Below are 22,655 nucleotides of genomic sequence, written 5' to 3'. Positions count from 1 at the left end.
TATCTTTAAAAAAAGTTGTGTTTATTAAAAAAGCACAATACATATACTTCAGTTGTGTAAATCACATGGGTATTATTCCTGTCACGGATGAACCCAGGAGCTTTTGACTCCCTCTCTGCACACTGTAAAGCACTCCCTTGTGTCCCCCCCCTCCATCCCCAACCTTACAACACTGCACTAAAAGCTGCATTGAATACAGTTATCATCTGTCTTCTCATTTACAGGTGATTAATCATACTCTTACTACAGTATTTACAGAACAATATAGTTGATAACCATCGTCAAATTCAACACATCCAAGTCTTTCATATTATAATCAGCAGTGCCCAGTGCCTATAAAGCTTAAACTTGATACAGTGATGGCGTAAAAAAAAATCAGTAGTAAACATTAAGGCGCCAGAACTGTATAAAAAGTATATAATTGCATACTGATTGTAACAATAACTTTTAGCGTGTTGACCTTAAAAAAGACTAAGAACACTATTTCTGTGAAACATAATTAAAGGAGATTTTCACTCCAATGTCCTTTGCATGCTTTTTCAGTCTCTGAATAACAAAGCGTCTAATCAGAGATACTTAACATTAAAGGCAAAATCAAACACATCCTTCATCACGGAGTCTCCTTGTTTCCTTTGCTCTTTCCCTCATTACACCGTCAGTTTGGTGAGGCGAGCAGGTTTGTGATTCAATAATGTCTCTTCCTCCTTGACGTCCATTCAGACATAGTCTTTTCTTTCTAACCCTGGGCCACCTGCGGACCTAGGGGCAGAGTAAGCCATCCTTGAAGGGTTGTATCTGGTCTCACGAGGAGGACAGGAGCAGCAGAGCAATCCACCTCCGAGAATCAGGAGGGCAGCAGCCGCCCAGCCGATGTAGAGCGCGGCCCCCAGCTCCCTCCGCTGAGCGTCCGTGAGCAAAGGGTTGTAGAAGTCTCTGATTATGGTGTTCGCCGTCCAGGAGACAGGAATGAGCTGCATGACCCCGGAAACGATGAAGAACACCCCGGAGACGATCATCACCTTGGACTTGGAGGCCTCGTCCTCAATGCAGTTGGTGCACTTGGCCCCGGCGATGGAGACGAGCACCGCCAGGATGGCTAACAGGATGGAGATGATGGTGAGGGCGCGGGCCGCCTGGAGGTCCGGGGAGAGGGCCAGCATGGAGTCGTAGACCTTACACTGCATCTGGCCCGTGCTCTGGACCACGCAGGTCATCCACAGGCCCTCCCAGATGATCTGAGCCGTCACAATGTTGCTGCCAATGAAGGCTGTCACCCTCCACATGGGCAGGGCGCACGCTAAAATGGCAATAATCCATCCCAAAATGCAAAGGGAGATGCCTATCAACTCCAGCCCAATAGACATACTTAAAAAGTCGTCCTCTTTTGCCACACCTGAGAGGAGGTCACTGAAAAGTACCTGCAAAGGGGAAGAGTCAACCAGAGACCAAACTAGCAATTAACTTAATTTCAGGCCTCGCATCTGTGAGTGTGTGATGATCTGTTGCCTCAACGTCACCAGGATCCTTTATAAGGCTCAAGTGGAGGGGAGGAGTCCTTGAAGGAGCTGACATCACTAAAGAAGGAGGAAGGACCTGGACACACTCTGGGATCAGCTTACAAGGCTGGCTCCCAATGGGCCGGGCCACAAAGAGGCCTTTTACAGCTGAGAGGACACGCAACCATTGAGTGTGTTGTTATCGACAATGAAAAGGCACTAAGGTGGTTAAGGCTTACTGTGTGATTGAACACGTGCAAAGACAGCAAACGTGACTGATTCAAATATAATCTAGCTTTACCTGAAAAACTCTTGTTACAGTCGGGACGTAAGCTTCTTTGTAAAGGTCTGATGATCTTTGCTTTTTGTTATTCAAATGTATAATATATAAAGAATGATTGACCGACATTGCTCGGTTACATCCTTCTTATTCTCTGGTCTGAAATGCCAGCGCTTCATGCTGTTAAAAAGACAACAACACATCATGCTTTAAGCTTGACGGCAGTTTTAAAAAAACTTACAAAGAGGGTTTTAAGAGTTTTCATAAGACCAAGGATGGAAACCTTTGAAACTGTATGCACTAGTTCAGTTTAAGGATCACTTTAACACTTAGAGTTATGAGGCTTTCACCTGAGAGCAGTATTTTGTGTGATGGGCCTTAATGACTGTCTGTCTACAGAATGCCCTTGAAATTCTTCAGAGATGGGACTTTTTCCCTAGAAAAGCCCCCGCCGCCCCGGTGTTGACAGCCCCCCTCCCACGAGTCTCCCCTTCTGAATGAAACAGTGCCATTGTTTTCAGGTAGTCGAGTGTGGGGAAGCTGACAAAGTAGCGGTTCTTGTTATCACAGAGCACACAGAGCTGGGAGACAGCCAGGTGGATTTATGTGCTGAGGAACAGACTCACGGTCGAGTGTGCAGGGTGGAGTCACAAATTATCTTTGCACCTGTCGATATGGAGATCAGATATTTTACCAAATCTCTTTTAAGTGTTTATATATGTTAACATTTTCCTATGGGTGTTAGTTTGGTATCCAGAACCTACACTGAAAAAACTGAAACATTGACATTAATTAAATGTATTATGTCAACAGAAGCAATCATTTAAAGTTTAAATATTTTGTTTAGGTTCAACGTTTCTGTTTTTTTAGTGTACCATGACCTTAAAACCAATTAAATATTTACTATGGCACATTTATACTGTGAAATAAAGCAGGGGTTTTAAACCGGAGGGCTCATACCACCTAGGGGGTGACAATAGAATTCAGGGCATTGTTGATGAACATGGCAAAAAAAACAACAGAGAAGTTATTAATAAACTTCAAAATACCATATTTTTCAGCTGCTCACCCTTAATAACGATAAGGAGACAGAAAACCTAAACCAATATATTTGTCAAACGTGTAAATGATCAAGACAACTTAAATACAAAAAGGCCTTTAATTTAAAATGGAACATGTTGAACATTGAAACATTTCAGATTAACTGATTTACACACTGAATAGATTCCAAAAGGAAATGACTTCATGACACGCTTACTTGAACTTCCTTGTCAATACACATACACAACCAATACAGTGAAAAACAATAAAGAAGTACAAATACAGATTCATGTATTTTCTGAATTCGGATCACAAATTATACAACTATTTCCATAGTATAAAATACAGGCTACACAGCATCACTAACAAAGTTGTTAGCCTCAACAGCATCAAAGTAACACACAATAGATTTAATAAAGGCAAGCATTTTGAAGTCAGGCTCTGTTCTAAATGGCATATAGTGGCATGAAAATAGCTTTCACCATCTCAACATTATGTGTATAAGTTATAAACAAATTGGAGCTCTCCAAGCAGTCTTTTCCATGATGAGAAAGAGCAGGTGTGAGTTCAGACATAGTCCCTCCTATCGTAACCACTTGGGGCCAGAGACCTCGGCTGGGAGTACATCACCTTTGATGGAGGCCCGTACCTTTTCTCAGGTTGTCGGGGACAACTGGAGCAGAGGATCCCCCCTCCGATGAGCAGGAACGCGGCAGCAGCCCAGCCCAGGTACAGAGCCCCCCCTATCTCCCTCTTCTGGGACTCAGGTATGATTGGACTGTAGAACTCCATGACGATGGAATTGGCTGACCAGGACACAGGGATCAGCTGGGTCAGAGCGGCAAGGATGAAGGCCACCCCGGCAGCTATCATCACCCGAGCCTTGGCCGACTCGTCATCCACACAGTTGGTGCATTTTGCCCCCATAATGGCCACCATGATTCCCACGATGCCCAGCATGATGGAGATGATAGTAAGAGCGCGGGCGGCCTGGAGGTCTGCAGTGAGAGCCAACATGGAGTCGTGGATTTTACACTGCATCTGACCTGTGCTCTGGACCACGCAGTTCATCCAGATGCCTTCCCAAGTGGTCTGTGCTGTGACGATGTTCACCCCGATGAATGCCGACACTCTCCACATGGGCAGGGCGCAGGACACAATGGCTGAGATCCATCCCAGGACAGCTAGACCCACTCCAAGTATCTCCAGTCCCACTGAAGGCATGTCGTGAATGTTTGAGTCAAAGAGAGCAGAAGTCTTCTCTACGTCAGTATTACAGAGGTGGACGAAGTGAGTCTTCTGTGGAGTTCTGATTGCTCATATAAGCAGATTTCTTTAGCACAGAGGGTGGAGTCACCTGGTTATTGGCCGGAAGGGAATTCAAATCGCCTTCAGTCCCACCTCGCCTCGACGTACAAAAACCCAGCCTTGGCATGTAAACGGCCTCAGTTTAATCATTCAACTTCCTCTCCCCCGGTAGCTCCCCCATCTATTTGGGTGAGGGGAGAGTAAACAGAGAGCCTGTATCTCAGGTCTGGAGTAGTTAACGGATAACAGCCTGTAAATAATGGTGGATGAATGATTGAGAGTGGAAGACACAATTTCAACTCCCACAGGTTTCTCATTGCACTCTTCTCTGAAGGATCCTCAGCCAGTTGTTTAGCGCAAATATAATGATTTGTTTTAGGGGTTTTGTTAGTAAGCAGCTAAGGGATTGTTGTTATTAGATGTACTCAAAGGTGGGAAAAGTACTCAGATCTTGTATTAAGTAAAAGTAGAAGTGGTAGAGTGTAATACTCTGTTACAAGGTCCTGCATTCAAAATGTTACTCAAGTAAAAGTACAAAAGTATTGGCATCAAAATATAGTTAAAGTACCAAAAGTAAAAGTAGTCATTGTGCAGATTGGTCCATTTCAGAATAATATATATGATATGTTTTATAATTGCATTAGTGTTATCAAAGCTGGTAAAGGTGCAGCTAGTTTGAATGACTTTGTATACTGCAGGGTTAGTAGCCTACTGATCGCTCTAGATGCTCCTGGAATCTAGCTATTCAGTTCAACCCGGTATCACGGCAAGACGTGAAAATGTGACGATTGCGTCCCTTCAAACGTGACAGTTACACTATTGTTAACATGACCCATCAGTGCAGAAATACCCGGATGTTGGCAAGCCTCTATCACAACTTATGGTTCACTATAACATACATTTTTGTGGAGAATACGACGATGTTTTCAGTTCCCAGCGTGGTAAATCGTCACATCTTCACATCTTGCCGTGATACCGGGTTGACTCAGTCAGCATAAACACAAACTTCAAATAACTCCAGGAGAACGGGATTCTGAATTGAAGGTTACTTGAAGCTCTTTAATATTCTTATATTTCTTTTTTGTAAAACTGTAACACACAAGAAAAATACATTTATGAGACAAGTACTCAAGTATGTTACATGACGAGTATACAGAAACCCAACCTAAAGAACCATGCTATGCTAATGCTAGACTAGTTAGACAGCTTAGAAGGCTAACAAACTAATCGTTTGTATAGGTGAAGAGGAAACAAGAGTTTAACAAAAATTAAAACGGTGCTAAGCTAACAACGAGCTAATATGCTAACAGTGCGAAATTAACGACAAGCTAATATGCTAACAGATTAATAGTGTTACGTTGTCATTGACATGAGGCGTTAGCTTGGTGGTGCAGATGCAGTTTAACATCACCTATTAAAGGTATGAAATACACAATCAAACGATGAAATAAACACTGTTCTACATTAATATAGTTTCAACTAACATATTTACTTACAGACAATGTGCTTAACAAGTCTCCAGAAGATGCTTGTGAATTTACTCCAGGTGTAAAGTCTGATTTAAGAGTTGATAATATTTCACATCATTCATCCAAATCTGTAAAGTAACTAATGGTATTAAATAAGTGTAGTTGAGTAAAAGTACATGATTTACCTCTGATTTGTAATACAAAGTAGCTAAAAATGTAAATACTCAAGTAAAGCACAATAACCTCAAAATTGTACTTAAGTTCGGTAGCTTACTTGAGTAAATGTACTTAGTTACTTTACATGTTACTTGTTAGATGCTTTTATTCAAAGCGACTTACATACTCAATACTGTGGGCAATCCCCACAGGAGCAATTTGGGGTGAAGTGTCTCAGGGACACACAGACATGCTGACTGCAGTGGGGTTTGAACCTGTGCTCCCCTGATCCAAACACCAATACTCTAGCCACTGCGCCACACGCCTCATTACTTTACATCACTGGATATACTTGAGTTACGTTTTGAGACCATCTTGCCAGACAGGGAATAAAAACAGCAGCTGGCTTATAATAGTGAATGGCTTACAAATAATAAATTAGGAAGAAGATGTTTATACAACATTTTTTCTACAATCTTTGGGAGAGACGATATTTCCAGTTAAATCACCTGACATATTTTTTCAAGCAGAGGTTTCTTTTGACACAGATATCAGAAGACGTAATTATTCATTACATTTGATTTAGAAACCCCCATATGATAAAAGGTTACATCATGTTGTTGGGGTGTGTGCTGATATGTTTTAAACATAGCTTTTCCAAGCTGCCTAGGTTCCCATGGGAAGTTAAGGACAGAGACCACATGTGAGAACCGCAATGCAAGCAAGACAAACAATAATGCATCTGCATGTGGAAGGGGAACATAGACACATCTGCATTAGCATGCATTTCTCTCCGGACGTCGACACATTTCTAGAGATGATTCAAGGAAGCAAAAAAAAAGAGAATCAGCCAGCGTGTTGGAATTTTAAACAATTGTCTGAGTGCGTGTGCACAAGGCTATTGGTGGGGGTGGTGTCTTATCAGCGCCCTTGCTCTGAAGGTCGTAGTGCATCAGAGGTTTTAACCACAATTTAACTTTTGCACGTGCCGTAGAAAAATACCCTTCTAAACAGACGCACGCACGCACGCACGCACGCACGCACGCACGCACGCACGCACGCACGCACGCACGCACACACACACACACACACACACACACACACACACACACACACACACACACACACACACACACACACAGTCTGAATCTGCAGTTCAGTTAACAACAGATACATAATGAAAGTCTCTACCAATGTGATGCAGTGCCTGTATTTAAAGGCATTTGATGGCTGTGTAAAACCCAACATCACTTCAGGTTCTGACTCACCACGACAAGGTTTCTTATATTTTACATTACAGGGTTGCACAACATATTTGTGAATTGTAGTCCCTTAATACTACACAGGAGACCTTTTCTTTGTGTCTGATTGTTAATCAGAACAACACACTGGTTACTTCTGGTAACTCTCTTTGCCATGAGGTCTAACTGTTTGAGATGCCAGTGAAGTGGGAGCTGCTCTTACGGCAGAAGTGTTTTCACCTCTGACCGGGTTCTTTTACCTTCGTATGAACACATGGCTGCACGGCTGGGCTCAGTGACACCATCCTGCCTGCAGGCTCTGAGCTCACTGAAGGGGGGGTTTCAGGAGATTTAGAAACCTATTCTTCTTGATCATTAACCTCTTCGAGCTAAAGCAGGTCAAGAAGATGTTTTCAATCCGTGTCTTTATTTCTTGTAAATTATGAATTTCCCAATATCCATGCAAGTTTGTATCTATAGTATACATTGTAGTAAGAATATGTGAGAAGACGTTTGAATGTACCTGAACAAGAAATGAAAGTGTAAAAGTCTCCTGACCGGTTTACTCTTTGACAGATGTAAAAAGGAGATACGTTGTATAGTGTGAAATTAAAGCAAGGATTAATGGGTAGCAGAGTCTTTTACAAAAAATAAGAATCTTTAAGAATGTGACTCTTAAAAATAATGATTTTAGCTTTTTTCTCCTACCAATATACTTCACGATATACCTTTATGTATTAAAAATGGTAGAATAGGAAGTATTTTGTAAGCAAAGGTGGGAGAAGTACTCAGACCTTGTACTTAAGTAAAAGTAGAAGTACCAGAGTGTAGGAATACTCTGTTAGAAGTCAAAGTCCTGCAATCGAAAAGTTACTCAAGTAAAAGTACATAATAATTAGTATCAAAACATACTTAAAGTAGTGACAGTAAAAGTAGTCGTTGTGCAGATTGGTTCATTTCAGAATAATATATATGATATGTTTTATAATGATTGATCATGAAAGTGTTCTCAAAGCTGGTGAAGGTGCAGCTAGTCTGAAGTACTTTGTAGACTGCAGGGTAGCTGGTGAAGGTGCAGCTAGTCTGAAGTACTTTGTAGACTGCAGGGTAGCTGGTGGATTTACTCCAGGTGGAACTGAAGTCTGATTCAACACTTGGTTAGATTTCACATCATTCATCCACATCTGTGAAGTAACTAAAGGTATTAAATAAATGTAGGTGAGTAAAAGTACACGATTTCCCTTTCAACTGTAGTGGAGTAGAAGTTCACAGTAGCATAGAATGGAAATAATTAAGTAAAGTACAAGTATCTCAGAAGTGTACTTAGGTACAGTACTTGAGTAAATCTACTTTACTTACTTTACACCAATGTTTGTAGGGAATTGATTATGACTCTAAATGGTTTGTGACACCTCAGACGTGACAGTGCTGAGGTGTTTCCATCTTTCTCCAAATCCAACTGTTGCATTATTATTTCTACAGAACATGCTTTTGTTTTGTCTTCTTTTTGGTTTCAGGTGACTCTTTGAAAATGTAGAAACACTTTCATTACCGTGAGTCCCACCCGTGGTAAACAGTTGGAACTCCTCGGATCAATGGGGTCTTTGTGGCTCAGACTGGGTTACAGTGGAGGTTACCTCCCCTCGCAGAGGGAGACTTTTATCTCTGACTCAGTTTCACCTGCCAATGGAGAACAGGCTACAAAGGAAGCGAAGCGTAAGGTGCTCCTATGAAACAAGCCACCCATTGTGTCTGTCCTCCATCTACATTGAAATAAAATACCTAATTTCAGCGTGCACCTCTTATTGGTCAGACTCGGCTGAACTCAGCTGGCACCTGCCCCTGTCTTTGTATAGTAAGAAGTTGTGCACAGTTGCTATGTTACACTTAATTTGAGCATTGAATTCTGACTTGGCATGAAAGCACAGGGTTATAAATGGAATCTCCACCGCGAAGAAGGCTTTAGTAAATTCTTGTAAATTCTTCTTTTATAAAAAAAACTTGCTTTAATTAGTTGTAATTTAGATAAACATGTACATTTAAAATCAGACATCATCATAATCTTAGAAAAAGAACCACTAAAATGTATAAATATTTGAAATAAAATATTAAAAGCAATTTACAGTACAATTGCTTTTAATATTTACAGCAATCTACAGTAAAAAAAAAAAAATCAAAAACACATAAAACATGTTTTATAGCATCAGTGGTTCGTACGTAATGCCAAAGCCCATGGTAGCATTAACATCCGTCTGCTGTGGACAAATAGAGTCATCTTATGTTCATCTGCGACATGTCACACGTTCATACATAGTCTCTTCTGGGGTATCCATTGACGGACATAGTCTTGACAGCTGAGTAGTCCACCTGATGGGGCATGGAGCCACCAACAGTCGCTGCTGGAGCTGGGCAGGAGCAGCAGAGCAGGGCTCCCCCCAGGATGAGGAGGCAGGAGGAAGCCCAGCCAAAGTACAGAGCATTACCAAACTCCCTCTTCCCCGTCTCCTCCAGCATGGGGTCGTAGAAGCCCAGCACGATGGCGTTGGCTGTCCAGGACACGGCCACCAGCAGCAACAGCCCCGCCACCACGAAGGTCACTCCAGCAGCCACCATGAGCCGCGGTTTGCTGCTCACGTCCCGGCTGCAGTTGGTGCACTTGGCCCCAGCCACCGACAGGCCGATGCCCACTATCGACAGCACCATGGAGACAATGACCAAGGCACGCGCTGCCTGCAGGTCCACCGAGAGCCCCAGCATGGATTCGTGCACCCTGCAGTGCATCTGTCCCGTGCTCTGCACCGAACAGTTCATCCACAAGCCCTCCCAGATCACCTGAGAGATGACGATGTTCTGCCCGATGAAGGCAGCGACGCGCCACATGGGCAGGCCGCAGGTCACCATCACCCCCAGCCAGCCGGCCACGGCCAGGATCATCCCGAGGATCTCCAGGCCTGCAGAGTACATGGTTGGAGCTGGGGATGAAGAAGGAGCGGAAAGATACTCTCTTCCAGGGCTCGGTGGGATAGAAGGCCCTCTGTGTCCGCTGGCTCAGCCCTCCTGAGGTGAAGGCGATATCGGATCCCGTTGGCTCAAGGTCCTGCATAAGACTTTTAGTGAGAGAGAAAGGGAGAGGGAGAAACAGATTCTACCTTCTTTATACAGCTTAGACGAGTGAAGGTGGAGTCAGCTTAAGGTGGCATCGTGTTTACCTTCGAACTGGGCTTCCAAAGGCGAAAACGTGATTATCTTTCAGTTTGATTTGGGGTCACGTGGAAAACCATCAGGGTTCTCTCTGAACACCCATTGTCTTTACGGGTGTTTCCGTCTCAGACATCAATAACATCTTTATCTACAGACGAGTGTTGTACATTTACAGAACAAATATTTCCAAAACCATTTATACAGTTCTGATAATGTTATATAAAGAAGCTTATAGCAGTGTTCCTTTTACATTTCTTGAATATAAGAGTATGTATCTGAGTATGCGACAACCTTGAAGGAAATGGCTGAATCACAATCTGAATGAGATCTTTGTGCCAGAAGAAAGAGTAACAATGACGGGCCTTGTCCTTTTTACTGCTCAGCCACATAATCCCTCCAGAGGGAAAAAGGGACTAGATTTAAACGTACAGGCCACATAGTCATTGGGCAGGTGTGCGTTTCTTCAAATGGAATATATGGTTCAATATTTATGAATACAAACCAAATGCACTTCCAGTATCAGGCTGGTAGTGTATAACCTGATAGAGCAGCAGGTAATATACTTTTGAATCTTTATGGGCTTTACCATTGCAGACGTGAAACCATAAATAATATCCCAGGACCTGGTGGAAGGTCATCACTCTACTAATCCTTGTAGTTTGTATCACTTTTGTGTAGCATCCTTTTAAGGGGATTATCCATTGACAGAGAGCATATTCAGTTTTTAGGGTTAGGGTTAGGGTTAGGGTTAAAGTAAGACAACACAATTAATCAAATAGTGCATATTCCCTAACATTTCATTTATTTTTGATAACTTATAACTGTTCTTAACCAAAGAGGCAACACATCTTAACAAAAAAGGTCCAGAAATATCCAGTTCATGGAATAAAAGAAAGCGCATTACCCTTTCCACCAACACATCTATACATGAAAACTCTGACATACGCCAACGTTTTCTCATTTTCACTTGTTGTAAGGTAAGAACAGAATGTACGTAAACTCCAGAGCATATTTGCACATTTGAGTACAGAAAATGTTTGGGGAAAAAAAAATGTATTTCAATTGTAATCAATGTTGACCCTTTTAAACCCAAATAACTCGACAGTAACACATCACCACTGACCAAGTAGCATACCATTCATCTACATGTTAAGCTCTTTCGGGGTTCACTTACTCTGTGTACCTCCACTTAAGAACTCTTTAGGTTGTTTTTGGCCATCCTTGACTTAGGCTGCGGCCCCACGAGGACGAAAACGGCTAAACGCATAGGATTAACGCAAACGCAATCGCAAACAAGCTTCCGTCCACATGCAATAGTTATCCGGATAGTGTCTGCCCACACGAGACCGCTCCGTTTAGCTCCAACCGCTGGAGAAGCTGCAGTACATATGCAGGAGCCTGTAGGTGGCGCTGTAACTTCCTCCACAAAAGCAGCGAAGAAGAAGGTTGTCATGGTTGCCCTTCTGTTTATTCTCCGCGGTGGGGGCCGAGGGAACCGGGCAGAGTTTTTCGCCAGTCAGCGTGTATTCAAGTTTAAATCTTCCGGACAAAATGATAAAAGTGCCGGTCAAAGGTCTTCTTTGTTATTTATTGAGCTTTAAAACAAATGAATAACGACTCTATATAATATAATGATAAAATACACGGAGCCTCTCTTTTTCCTCCCTCTCTTCGGACAGCGCCAGTGTCTGTCTCATGCAGCAGCTCATCCAGTAATCAGTGACCCGGCCGACTGTAAAAATAAACATATTTATAACTAGTTTAGGGAGTTTGAGAGGTAATTAAAATAGCTAAGGGTGATGATCTGACTTGAAGTGTGTGTTTTGCTGCAGAGGGAGGAGCTGCAGGTGAGCAGAGCTGCGTGTCTCCGTCCTGTCAGATTAGACTTCACTCGCGAGAGAAAGATAAATAATCTGAATTCAGGGTGCAGTTTACTTTGACGTGGGGGTGAGCAGCAGAGGTGGGGAGAGGCGGGGCTATTGCCTCATCATTATTGCTGTAGATGTTGCACAAACAACTGTAGCATGGTCAATAGCGTCCGGAGCACGATAGCAACTCTGCGATCCGCCATTGTTGTTGTTGTTGGTGGCGAAACACTTCAGCACTGGCGCGGGGTAAGCGGAGGTGAGCAGAAGAGGTGGGGAGAGGCGGGGCTATTGCGCAATCACTATCAGTGATCTGAAAATGTCCGTATAGGGCGCACACACGGAGCTGTTTGACCCCCCAGAGAGTGGCGTATGCATTTCTATCCACCTTGGGACCCGTTGTCGTTTCCTCAGTCGTTTAGTGCCATATTCGGTCGTCCTCGTGTGGCCGAACGGTCTATATGACACTAAACAGTAACGCAAACGACCGAATTCGTCCTCGTGGGGCCGCAGCCTTAATGATCTCTTTTCAGTTTCTGTGTACGCACAGCCCTGCAGTCTCGTCCGTGTGATGGTGACTGGCAGTGTGTGTAGCTGCTATTCAAGATTCACAGGCACATGCTTCCAATTACGAGGACAATGCAATTAATCAATAAGTGAACACAAGAACGAAAAACTCTTAAAGAACAATTCAACGTAGACTTTTCTGAGGACCCTTCTCAAGATATGGATGAATGACGCCCATTGTCTTTTTATTTATCTAAAAATGGCATCATAGCTGTTCTGCCTTTATGTGAGTGTGCAGGTTGTCATGTTGAACACTTAATGAATCAAAGACTACCCCAACAGGTGGGCCTATTCTCTCGGACATCTAGACTATCATGTTGTGTGATGGACAACAGGGCTGTTGAGGTCAGCTGATAGATGAGCTCTGTCATTACAGGCTTTCCTGTAATTACCAGAGGTCAGCGGGGGTCAGCGGTTAGGATGAGTGTCTCTGTTATCTTGTGGTTAACCCCCTCCACGGGGACACATGTACACACACACTCACCCTCACATTCTCACACACAGACAGATAGATTAGATTGAACTCTACTGTCATTGGACAGAGTACCGGGTCAACAACATGTAGGTATCTAACCAGTGCAAAAGAAACCATCAATGCAGTGTAATGTATAGGTATATGTGTACGTAATGAAAGTATATAAATATGACAAATATAAAAAATATATTTAACGTCTGAACATTATATTTTAGTATAAACACTATAAAGAGTAGTATATATATTGAATCCAAGACATGTTTTACTATAAAATGATGCAGCAGTGCACTCTGGGATAGACTTAACGTATTCATTAGAACAGACTGTGGTTGTTTATGTGAAATATACTGTAAGTGTATGTTTTTACAGGCAGGGGGAGCCACTCTTTCTCCTGCTTCAGTTCACTTTGTTACCAATCTGTACAGAACAAGGGTTAACTCCGTTTTGATTTTCAATATTAGGGAGTTCATCAAGGAGCAGATCATTTATGTTTTTTTAAAACCTTTAGCATAAGAACACAGTTATGTGGATTACCAGATGAAACCAGTCACAGCATGAATTACAAAACAGACGTGATTAGTAGATTGGTGGTGGATCAAAAGTGCTGTTTTACAAAATGCATCTCAATACATTATGCAAATACACTAAGTGGTTAAATCATGGGTGACATCTAAAATAATCAGCACAATAGCAATACAACTGATACAAAAAGCTGCTCCATTCTGGCAGGACTATTGCAGTGCACGCCTCATCATGTTAAACCCTGTAATACAAAACAACATGCGTGCATTGCAGGCTGATAACACTCACACTTCCCTTTTTGTTGGGATCCTGATATCTTACTTAATATAACACACTCTGATGCACTTGGTTGAGTCTTGTCCTGACTATTGCAATCATCTTTGCACTTGTTTTTTTCATTAAGATTCTCTCGACTATTGCAAAACAAAGACTTTTAACCAACACACAGAATATTACGGCTGTATCACATCGTTGATATTAACTGTAATATTTGTCATTGTAATCTTTCTATTAGGCTTCAGGTTTCTTGATTTGCTTGTAAAGGTCCTATTTTTCATGTGAGACCTAAGTTAAGTTTAAAATGTATTTTATTGTTTTCATCTTTTTTGTTCTCTAATGTGTGAAATGTTTGTGACTTTTTGATTCAGATGCAGTACAAATAAACACAAGGGAAAACAAATACTGACTGTGTTTTGTAGGCAACAGAACAATGTGACCGTAGAAAAGAAGAAACAAAGATCTTTAGAATCAAAAAGTATTTCATTGGAAACCTGCCTTTCATTCAGCATGTTCAGGCCGTAGCCAATATACACCAACAATGAAACACATGAGCTCATACTAAGAGTTTAAAACATCAGAAATAAAGTGTGAACTGACAGAACATGCTCCGTTTCACTTTAATACACACAGTTAAGCTCACACACACACACACACACACACACACACACACACACACACACACACACACACACACACACACACACACACACACACACACACACACACACACACACACACACACACACACACACACACACACACACACACACACACACACACACACACACACACACACACACACACACACACACACACACACACACACACACACACACACACACACACACACACACACACACACACACACCATTTTAAGAACATATACAACAAATGAAGATCATAAAGCAGATTCAGGCAGTATTCACATTCACACTTAAAGTAGCCTCCAGAACAGTACAGCTCTAAGAGAAGAGAGAACATCTGATCCTTACAACTAACACTATGCTCTTTTTAGGTTTTTTACTAACACTGTAGTCCTGACAGTAATCTCATTCCTTTTCAAATATAAATGTAAGAGAATACATTCACCTTTCTTTTTAACCCTGATTGCATAATCGCGTTACATGTAACCCGTTACCTCCCGATCCTGCTTGTGTGTCTTTTTTTTATGTGTAATTGTTAACGATGTGAATCAGTGTTATTTCTGTTATTGAAATATAGTTGAAAAGTACAAATGAGGACGCCATTCAAATAATAAAATGCAGTAGCAGACGAGGATCTGAATAAACATATACATCAGATCTAATGCACATACATGTGGCTTGGTGGAAGCACAACATTAATCTCTTAGTAACAGGCTATGCTGTGCCCTTTTGATCCACAGCCGACATGGCCATCATTTAGAGTTCACTCATTTGTTTTCTACAGGTGCAGCCGCTCGATAAGAAATAAACATGTATCCACTCGCAGAGCACCTTGCGGAACATTCACCTGTCATGGGAACGGGAGCGAGTCGGACCGGTTTCCATCAGCCGGTGTCAACTGTGGGTTGTTGTTCCTCCACAGTAAGCTTTGATAAATACGAAGTATTTTTGAGCAATTCTGTATTCAATCCACAACTTTTTATTTCTTTTACATTTTGTTTGCCATTGTTCGTTTTTACCACTGATGTGTTTGTGCACTCTTCAAAAGAGCACAGTTCCTTTTCAAAGCCCTGTTGTGACGGATGAGGAAAACCACATGGATTAGGAACGTACTGAATCATTTCAAAATAAGGAAGCAAAAGTTGTTTCTGTTTTTTTTCAAATCCAACAATGCTTTAATCCCTTCCAGTGAACTACTGAAAATGAACCTCACACACACGCAACTGTAAATTAACCTCACACACACACTATTGAAATCCTCTCACATTCACTACTGAACACCTCACACACACGACTGAAAATTAACCTCACACACACAACTGAAAACATTTTACTGAAAGGTTCTCAGTAGGGAATGTGCATGTGTTTCACCTATGTGTGTGAGGGGGATTCTTGCTGTAACGGAAGTCATTGTAATGAAACGGAAGTAACAAAGAACAATGCTGCAGTGATACAGTAGGTGGCGATAATTCTCGTCTACTCTGTTTGGAAGTCGCCATTAAAGAAGAACAATGAAACAGAAGGTCCAATTCAGCATGGATTTATAGAGAAACAGCACCGCAGCCGTAGTCTGGAGCCTGAACCGAGCAGTCTACAAACTGAGACGGTCTGGTGTTCTTGTTTACATCACCTGGCGCAGCTCGTGAGGTGGCCTAGCAACCCGCTAGCAACATGCACAGCTGCAATAAGCTAACTAAGCCGAAATTGAGCCAGAACCTTTCCTTTTTTGTTTTACCATTTATTGAAGTGATTGATATTTCTGGCTGAGAGGACAATGGCCAGTTACATATGGTTGATTAAGCTGTGCACTTCTAGCCAACAGTTAGAACACTAAGTAAATATAGGAGCAACCGATGTACTCCAGCCTGATCCAAATAAGGCTAACCTACGTCTGTTGCGCACGTTTTACGTTGCTTAAGGTAAGTGAACATGAAACTATTCAGCAAAACTTTCAATAATAATCTATGGTATTGAGTTGTTTGGATAATACTTGCATACAAATCTATAAATGCCTTCAGGTTTGTAAAATATATAATATGTGGTAAATTCAACAGTGGACCCAGCAAAGATTCACTTTTTTGCATGATTTTAGTTGCTGTTACTTAATTATACTTTTAATAAATTCAAGGCAAGCTTAGTTACATGTGATGGTAGCTAGTTAGTGCTCTTACCTGTGTGCCTCCTCCACAACCAGACTGTATTAAAACTCTTAACTACCAGTTTTATCTACTTTACTTTAAACAATTAAAAAGACAAAATCAACTACATGTATTGATATACCAATCGTTATTTTTGGGGCCTCTTCTTTTAAATTAAACTTTCAGACGTGAGATATTAAACTATAGTAATAGTATTGTTTATTTAAAAAAACTGAGCCACTCCTTAGTTAACTTTATATTTATTTTTGTCTAAAGCATTTATTACACACATTTTCCCCTCTCATATTCACAGTGTGGATCAATTGAGACAGCGTGGAGTCCAGAGAGCTGCAGAGACTTTGGGAGAAACCTCAGTGTGACGGACGGTCTGTGGGTTTGGCTGGAGAGGACTGAGGTGGAGCGGTCTTTCTCTGGGAGGAGGACCAGGCCTGATGGAGGAGGACCAGGCCTGATGAAGAAACCTCCTAACTGCATCTGTGAGCTCATACTGGGCTCAGCTGTCACACACAAATGATGGTCCTGTTTGACTACACACTATTCAGTGTGCAGATCTTTGTGTTCACAATAAAAGTGTAGTTTCTTAGTGAATGTCCTGTATTGGTCTTTAATGTCATATCAGCTTTTCATTTTCTTCTTGCCCCTCGGAGAAAACGGTGAGGCAGTTGTGTCCTTCAGGTATGTCCTTTCCTAACAGAAATGACAAGAAACATAACATCTATGACATTATTGCAGAGCGAGTGTGTTATTTATGAAAGAGGTGTGTTTGTTTATTAAGCGGCTGTAGAAATGTTTAATGGAATGTATATCAGTGTATTATAGTTGTTACTTTATCTATTTAAACCAGAACGTTTCTCGATTCTTTGTACAGTATGAAAGGAGTCTTTGTACCTTTGAGTCCATGCTGAAGTTCACTGATGTTAGGGATAGGTCTGTCTCTCGTGTTCAGCATCCTCTGGTCTGTCTGCATCACCTGGAAACTTTAAACAAACAGATATACATATGTAAAGTAACAATGTGTTAACAATAATCTTTCTTAATGTTTTGCACTTCTCAATTATGTTTTAACTTGTATGCTACGGATAGCACAACGCTGAAGTTGGCTTCCGATTCAGAGCTTCCGATTCGGAAGTTAAGGGGAAAGTTAAGGAAATTTAATTTATAGCGCTGAGCGTGTTTGAACCTCTTAAATCGCTGCATGCCGATTTATTTGGACTGGATTATCCCACAGAGGCTAAAGATTCTTTATAACACAGTTTGAGATTTGTGAAACCTTAATTCTATTTAAGGCTAGGCATATCCAGCCATGCAGTGGGGTGGTTTGTGAACTACCTCTCTGAAAGGTCCCAATGTGTTCACTTTGATGGGCTGTCTTCTGAGTGGTTAAACATTTCTAATGGTGTTCCCCAAGGTTCTGTTTTAGGACCACTTTTATTCTCCATATATATCAACAGTGTAGGTGATAATGTGGATGAAGCTACTTTACATTTTTATGCGGATGATACTGTAATGTATTGTGCAGGTCCCTCCATTAAAGAGGCTGTTGTTAAATTACAAGCTGTTTTTAACACTATTCAGACTCAGCTCTCTGAACTAAAGCTTCTTTTAAATGTTGAGAAAACCAAGGTAATGCTCTTTTCAAAAGCTAAAAAGACTCCAGAGCCTGTTTTAGATATTGTAACTACGCAAGGAACAAAACTTGAAGTTGTTGCCTGTTACAAATACCTTGGTATCTGGCTTGATGATTGTCTCTCTTTTAAACTTCATGTCAATAACCTGCTAAAAAAACTGAGGGTTAGGCTAGGGTTCTTTTTCAGAAACAAGTCCTGTTTCTCGCTTGAGGCCAGGAAAAGGCTAGTCACTGTGACCTTTTTACCTGTGCTGGACTATGGTGATTTGTTGTATATGAATGCACCTGCCAATTACCTGAGCAAATTGGATGCTGCGTATCACAGTGCTCTGAGATTTGTCACAAATTGTAAAGCGCTTACTCATCACTGTACACTGTATACCAAGGCAGGTTTACCATCTCTCTCTGTACGGAGGCTCAGTCACTGGTACACTTTTATCTATAAAGCTTTGTTGGGTAAACTCCCGTATTATATCTGCTCGCTGATAACACAGAGAGTTGCAAGCAGCTATTGTCTGAGGTCACATGATGTGGTCTTGTTAGATGTGCCAAGAGCAAGGACTGTCTCAGGTAAGACAGCTTTTATGTGCGCAGCTCCACTTGCTTGGAACAATCTTCAGCAAGAATTGAAACTGAGCAATCTCATTCCTCTGCATGTTTTTAAAGCTAGGGTAAATGAAATGCTTGCCGATACAATGGGCACTTGTAAATGTCTATAACTATGTATCCTGTAAATATAATGTATAATGTCCTTTATTGTTTTATGTTTCATGTGGAACCTATATGCTGCAGGTCTCCCTTGAAAAAGAGATCTATGATCTCAATGGGACCAATCTGGTTAAATAAAGGTTTGAAATGAAATGAAATGAAATTTGTGAAAATTTAAAAAAGGAAGATTTTGCAGCTTTTTAAAAAGCTTGCTTTTTGTTACCTGACCTTTTAGTCATTTTACTGCATTTGGGTCCTATTTTTCCCCAACCCTGACACTGAGTCTGCTTCAAATTAACTTATTATCCTCACAGGTCATTTTATTAAAGTTAAAGCAAAACTTACTAAAGCATTCTAACTGTTTATGCTTTAACAGCAATTAATAAATGATCCAGTCATAAATCATTTGCACCACGTTGCTGTGAGACCCCACAGCGTGTTCTCAGTGTTCTGCTCATGCTACTTTGCTTTTGGCTAACTGTTTTTGTTGTTCTGCTTTATGATTGTAATGCTGCATGACTGTGCCAACATGTGTCTCCTCCTCCCTGCTCTTGTTTGTAGGCTGCACCTGCTTTTCAGGAGACCAGGCCTCGCAATTATGTTCTTTCTGCCAGTGCATCAGCGGTAAGAGTCCATCACAAACTGCAGGGTCTGTCACCCAGCAGGAGCTAGGCTAACATGCTAACAGGCACAGAGCCTTAGAACACCACATACTCCAAAAGACAGATGATGTAGCTCACATCAGGGCACAGAGCTGCTGCAGCCTCACCTGACCAGTGGCGCCTCCAGAAATGTTTCATAGGGGTGACCAAATGTGGCCACTGAAAATCTTGGGGTGGCCCACCAAAACCAAGAATTTAATTGTTGTAAAAGTATAGACTAGATGAAAACAATGGCGAATCAAGAGAATCACCTACTGATATACTTTGGTTTCTTATTTTACATTTTCTGATACTATTCATCTGAAGTGAATATAATACGGATAGTTAACATTTGACTTCAAACAACATTTAAAAGAACCTTGTTTGTGTTATGTATACATGTGTTGGTGATTTATTGTTTTGTTTTTTATATATGCTAGTTGTTCTTTCCTTTTAAAAAGAGTATCAGAGTGGTGCGCACGAGTATCAGAGTGGTGCTCGCGAGTATCAGAGTGGTGCGCCGAGTATCAGAGTGTTACCATGGTAGCAGAGGGAGAGAGAGGGGCTGCAGTATGAGCGTTGGAAGCTCAGATCAAGCGACTCGCTGGCTGTGTATGTGTTGTTAAATATCAGATAAACTATACGCATACGTGACTGGCGAGGTGTGTGTTTTCGCACACACACTGTTTTCAGTAGTGTGTGTGCGAGGTGAGTTTGAATATTGGCCTACACGGCCCTTCATGCCACCAGGCCAAAAAGCAGACGCTCAGTCACTCCCTTCTTTCAAAACCAAAATGGCTCACATCCTGATTTGAACAGCTATTATGTGTGTGGTGTGTGTGTGTGTGTGTGTGTGTGTGTGTGTGTGTGTGTGTGTGTGTGTGTGTGTGTGTGTGTGTGTGTGTGTGTGTGTGTGTGTGTGTGTGTGTGTGTGTGTGTGTGTGTGAATGTAGCCCCTATTACGTCTACATTACCTGACTTTTACAAATTAACCTGACACTATGGTTTAGATTAGACTAGAACCACATATGATCTGCAACACAATGAGTCCTTCTTCACCAACATAACAACAAACTAAGAGTGCATGGAGTCACAGCCCTTGTCCTCATAATAGAATCGGACAGAATAGAACAGGTAGAAGTCACATTTACTCTAAACTGCACACGACTGCACTGAGGTGCTTCTGTGCTTCACGTTATTAATTCCATTTAAAGCTTCTTTTTAATTCTACTTCACTACGTCAGAGTAACACAATGAGTTCATTGTTAACTCTATTGCTGTTTAGGGAAACATTTAGTTTATACCTGAGCCGTGTCTTCAGGTTCCTGTTTGTGTCATGTGATAATGTGTCATGGCCAAACATGCATGACTCACTGAGTATCCCACACACATAGTTACCACCAAGCTAAAATTACCCACTGAAACTGTGACTGGCACCTGGACAACAGCCTCAGGCCCCCAGTGATGACATCACAGGCCAAATACGGACATGGTCCTCCTCCCACACACACACACATTCCCACTCTGACACCTGAAACTGTGTAGGCTTTTCCCCCAAAAAGTGTTAGTAAGGAAAATTCTCCTTTCATTACAAACAATTTCCATGGATCGTTTTATGTCATGCTTGGACATAAAATGTGTGACAGTTTAGTAACTTGCTTCAAATGTACTATGCGCCAATACTCATATATTCAAATTACAACTGTTTTTATAAATTGTATTTAGATCTTTGGTTAACACAAAATGTCTTTCATTTATTATCATATATCACATATTTTGTTATCTAGCTACTAGATAAAATCGGACAGTCTCTTCAGATTACACTGTTAACAATTTCACAACGGTATGAATAATTCTCCCTTACACAAACATTAGCAGAACCTCCACAAATAAACTACTGAACACTGGGAGTCTCAAAACAATATCAAAGGTGCCTTGTTCAATTCAAAGTTTATAGATTTTTTTAAAACTATACAAATACATTGCTACTCCGCCATTTTGAATTTGTACTGTAGAGTCCACCAAGATGCTCATCACGTATACCCAAGGGGACAAATGAATTGAATGTAACTACATTTTAAGATTCTTCTTTGGATAATGGTAGTTAAAGGTGGGGTAGGTAAGTTTGAGAAACCGGCTCGAGATACACTTTTTGTTACATTCCATGGAATGCTCTTAACATCCTGATAGCAATGAATATCTGAAGTGCTTTGACAACAAATACATAAAAAAATATCATCTGTAGAAGCCGTGGTACTGTAAAAAGCACGACCAATCATCTGAGCCGGCCCGGCTAAAGTAACTGGATGGCCTACCTGCCTGTCAGCCTTCCATCGGGGCACACATATCTCGTGCCCTCACTGGTCACGTGCGCGTTCGTGTGTGTTGGAGGAGGGGTTCTGTCAGGAAGAGGCAGATTTTTTCCGGTTGTGTATTTTCAAATTCAAGCGCACTCGAGCCGGTTTCTCCAAAATGACCTACCGCACCTTTAATGTTCGGAAATGTGGAACACAATTATGTCACTGTGCACTGTTTAGTTTACAGCACTGACATTCAAAACTGTTCAAGCGTTACCATACAATATGTTAACACACATTTACTTGTATGTGCCTTTTAAGTTGAGTTGAATTCATTCGAACCAATATGGCAAACCTATTCATCTTTAGATCCATAAACATAGTGGAAACGTTTATCAGCTGAATGAGGACACTTGTGTGCACTGCAGGCTGCTTTAGCTTCTTTGACTTAGCGTTGATCTGCATAATGCCCCAGCCGGTTTAACGGTTGGACACCTGAGTGAGAGCCAGCCGTTAATGTGAGTCTGGGCTTGCCTCAAACAACCTGCTGCCACTTGTCACTCCAACCCCCTCTGGCATTTTCTCACAGCTCCTGAAGCCGAGTCCTCAACCTGTTGCCGCTAAGTTTGCACCGAGCCCTTTTGCGAAACTCTTTCACCGAGTAAACTTACATTGGAAA

At 41.5% G+C, this 22,655-nt stretch overlaps 2 protein-coding genes and 1 long non-coding RNA gene across 3 annotated transcripts; all 3 read right to left on the bottom strand.

The window, feature by feature from the left end:
- Positions 1 to 1,488, bottom strand: LOC117457876 (claudin-3-like). The gene has a single exon (XM_034098131.1). The coding sequence runs from the start codon at positions 1,362 to 1,364 to the stop codon at positions 717 to 719; it is 648 nt and encodes a 215-aa protein (XP_033954022.1). The 5' UTR covers positions 1,365 to 1,488; the 3' UTR covers positions 1 to 716.
- A 1,428-nt stretch (positions 1,489 to 2,916) lies between these two features.
- LOC117457567 (claudin-3-like) lies at positions 2,917 to 11,588 on the bottom strand. Its single transcript, XM_034097717.2, has 5 exons — positions 11,367 to 11,588; positions 9,480 to 10,098; positions 8,672 to 8,689; positions 7,372 to 7,373; positions 2,917 to 4,031 (listed from the first exon to the last, which is right to left on the bottom strand). Exons 2-5 carry the CDS (start codon positions 9,953 to 9,955, stop codon positions 3,385 to 3,387), a joined length of 1,143 nt encoding a protein of 380 aa, XP_033953608.2. The 5' UTR covers positions 9,956 to 10,098; positions 11,367 to 11,588; the 3' UTR covers positions 2,917 to 3,384.
- A 5,417-nt stretch (positions 11,589 to 17,005) lies between these two features.
- On the bottom strand, positions 17,006 to 21,059 carry LOC139435009 (uncharacterized). The gene is made up of 3 exons (XR_011644282.1): positions 20,984 to 21,059; positions 17,592 to 17,680; positions 17,006 to 17,390 (listed from the first exon to the last, which is right to left on the bottom strand). It is a non-coding gene; the product is annotated as an uncharacterized lncRNA (long non-coding RNA).
- Positions 21,060 to 22,655: the final 1,596 nt, after the last annotated feature.

Source organism: Pseudochaenichthys georgianus, chromosome 13 (genome assembly GCF_902827115.2).
Source record: "Pseudochaenichthys georgianus chromosome 13, fPseGeo1.2, whole genome shotgun sequence".
In the NCBI taxonomy this organism is placed as follows: Eukaryota; Metazoa; Chordata; class Actinopteri; order Perciformes; family Channichthyidae; genus Pseudochaenichthys; species Pseudochaenichthys georgianus.
This window is presented reverse-complemented; position numbering and strand designations above follow the sequence as displayed.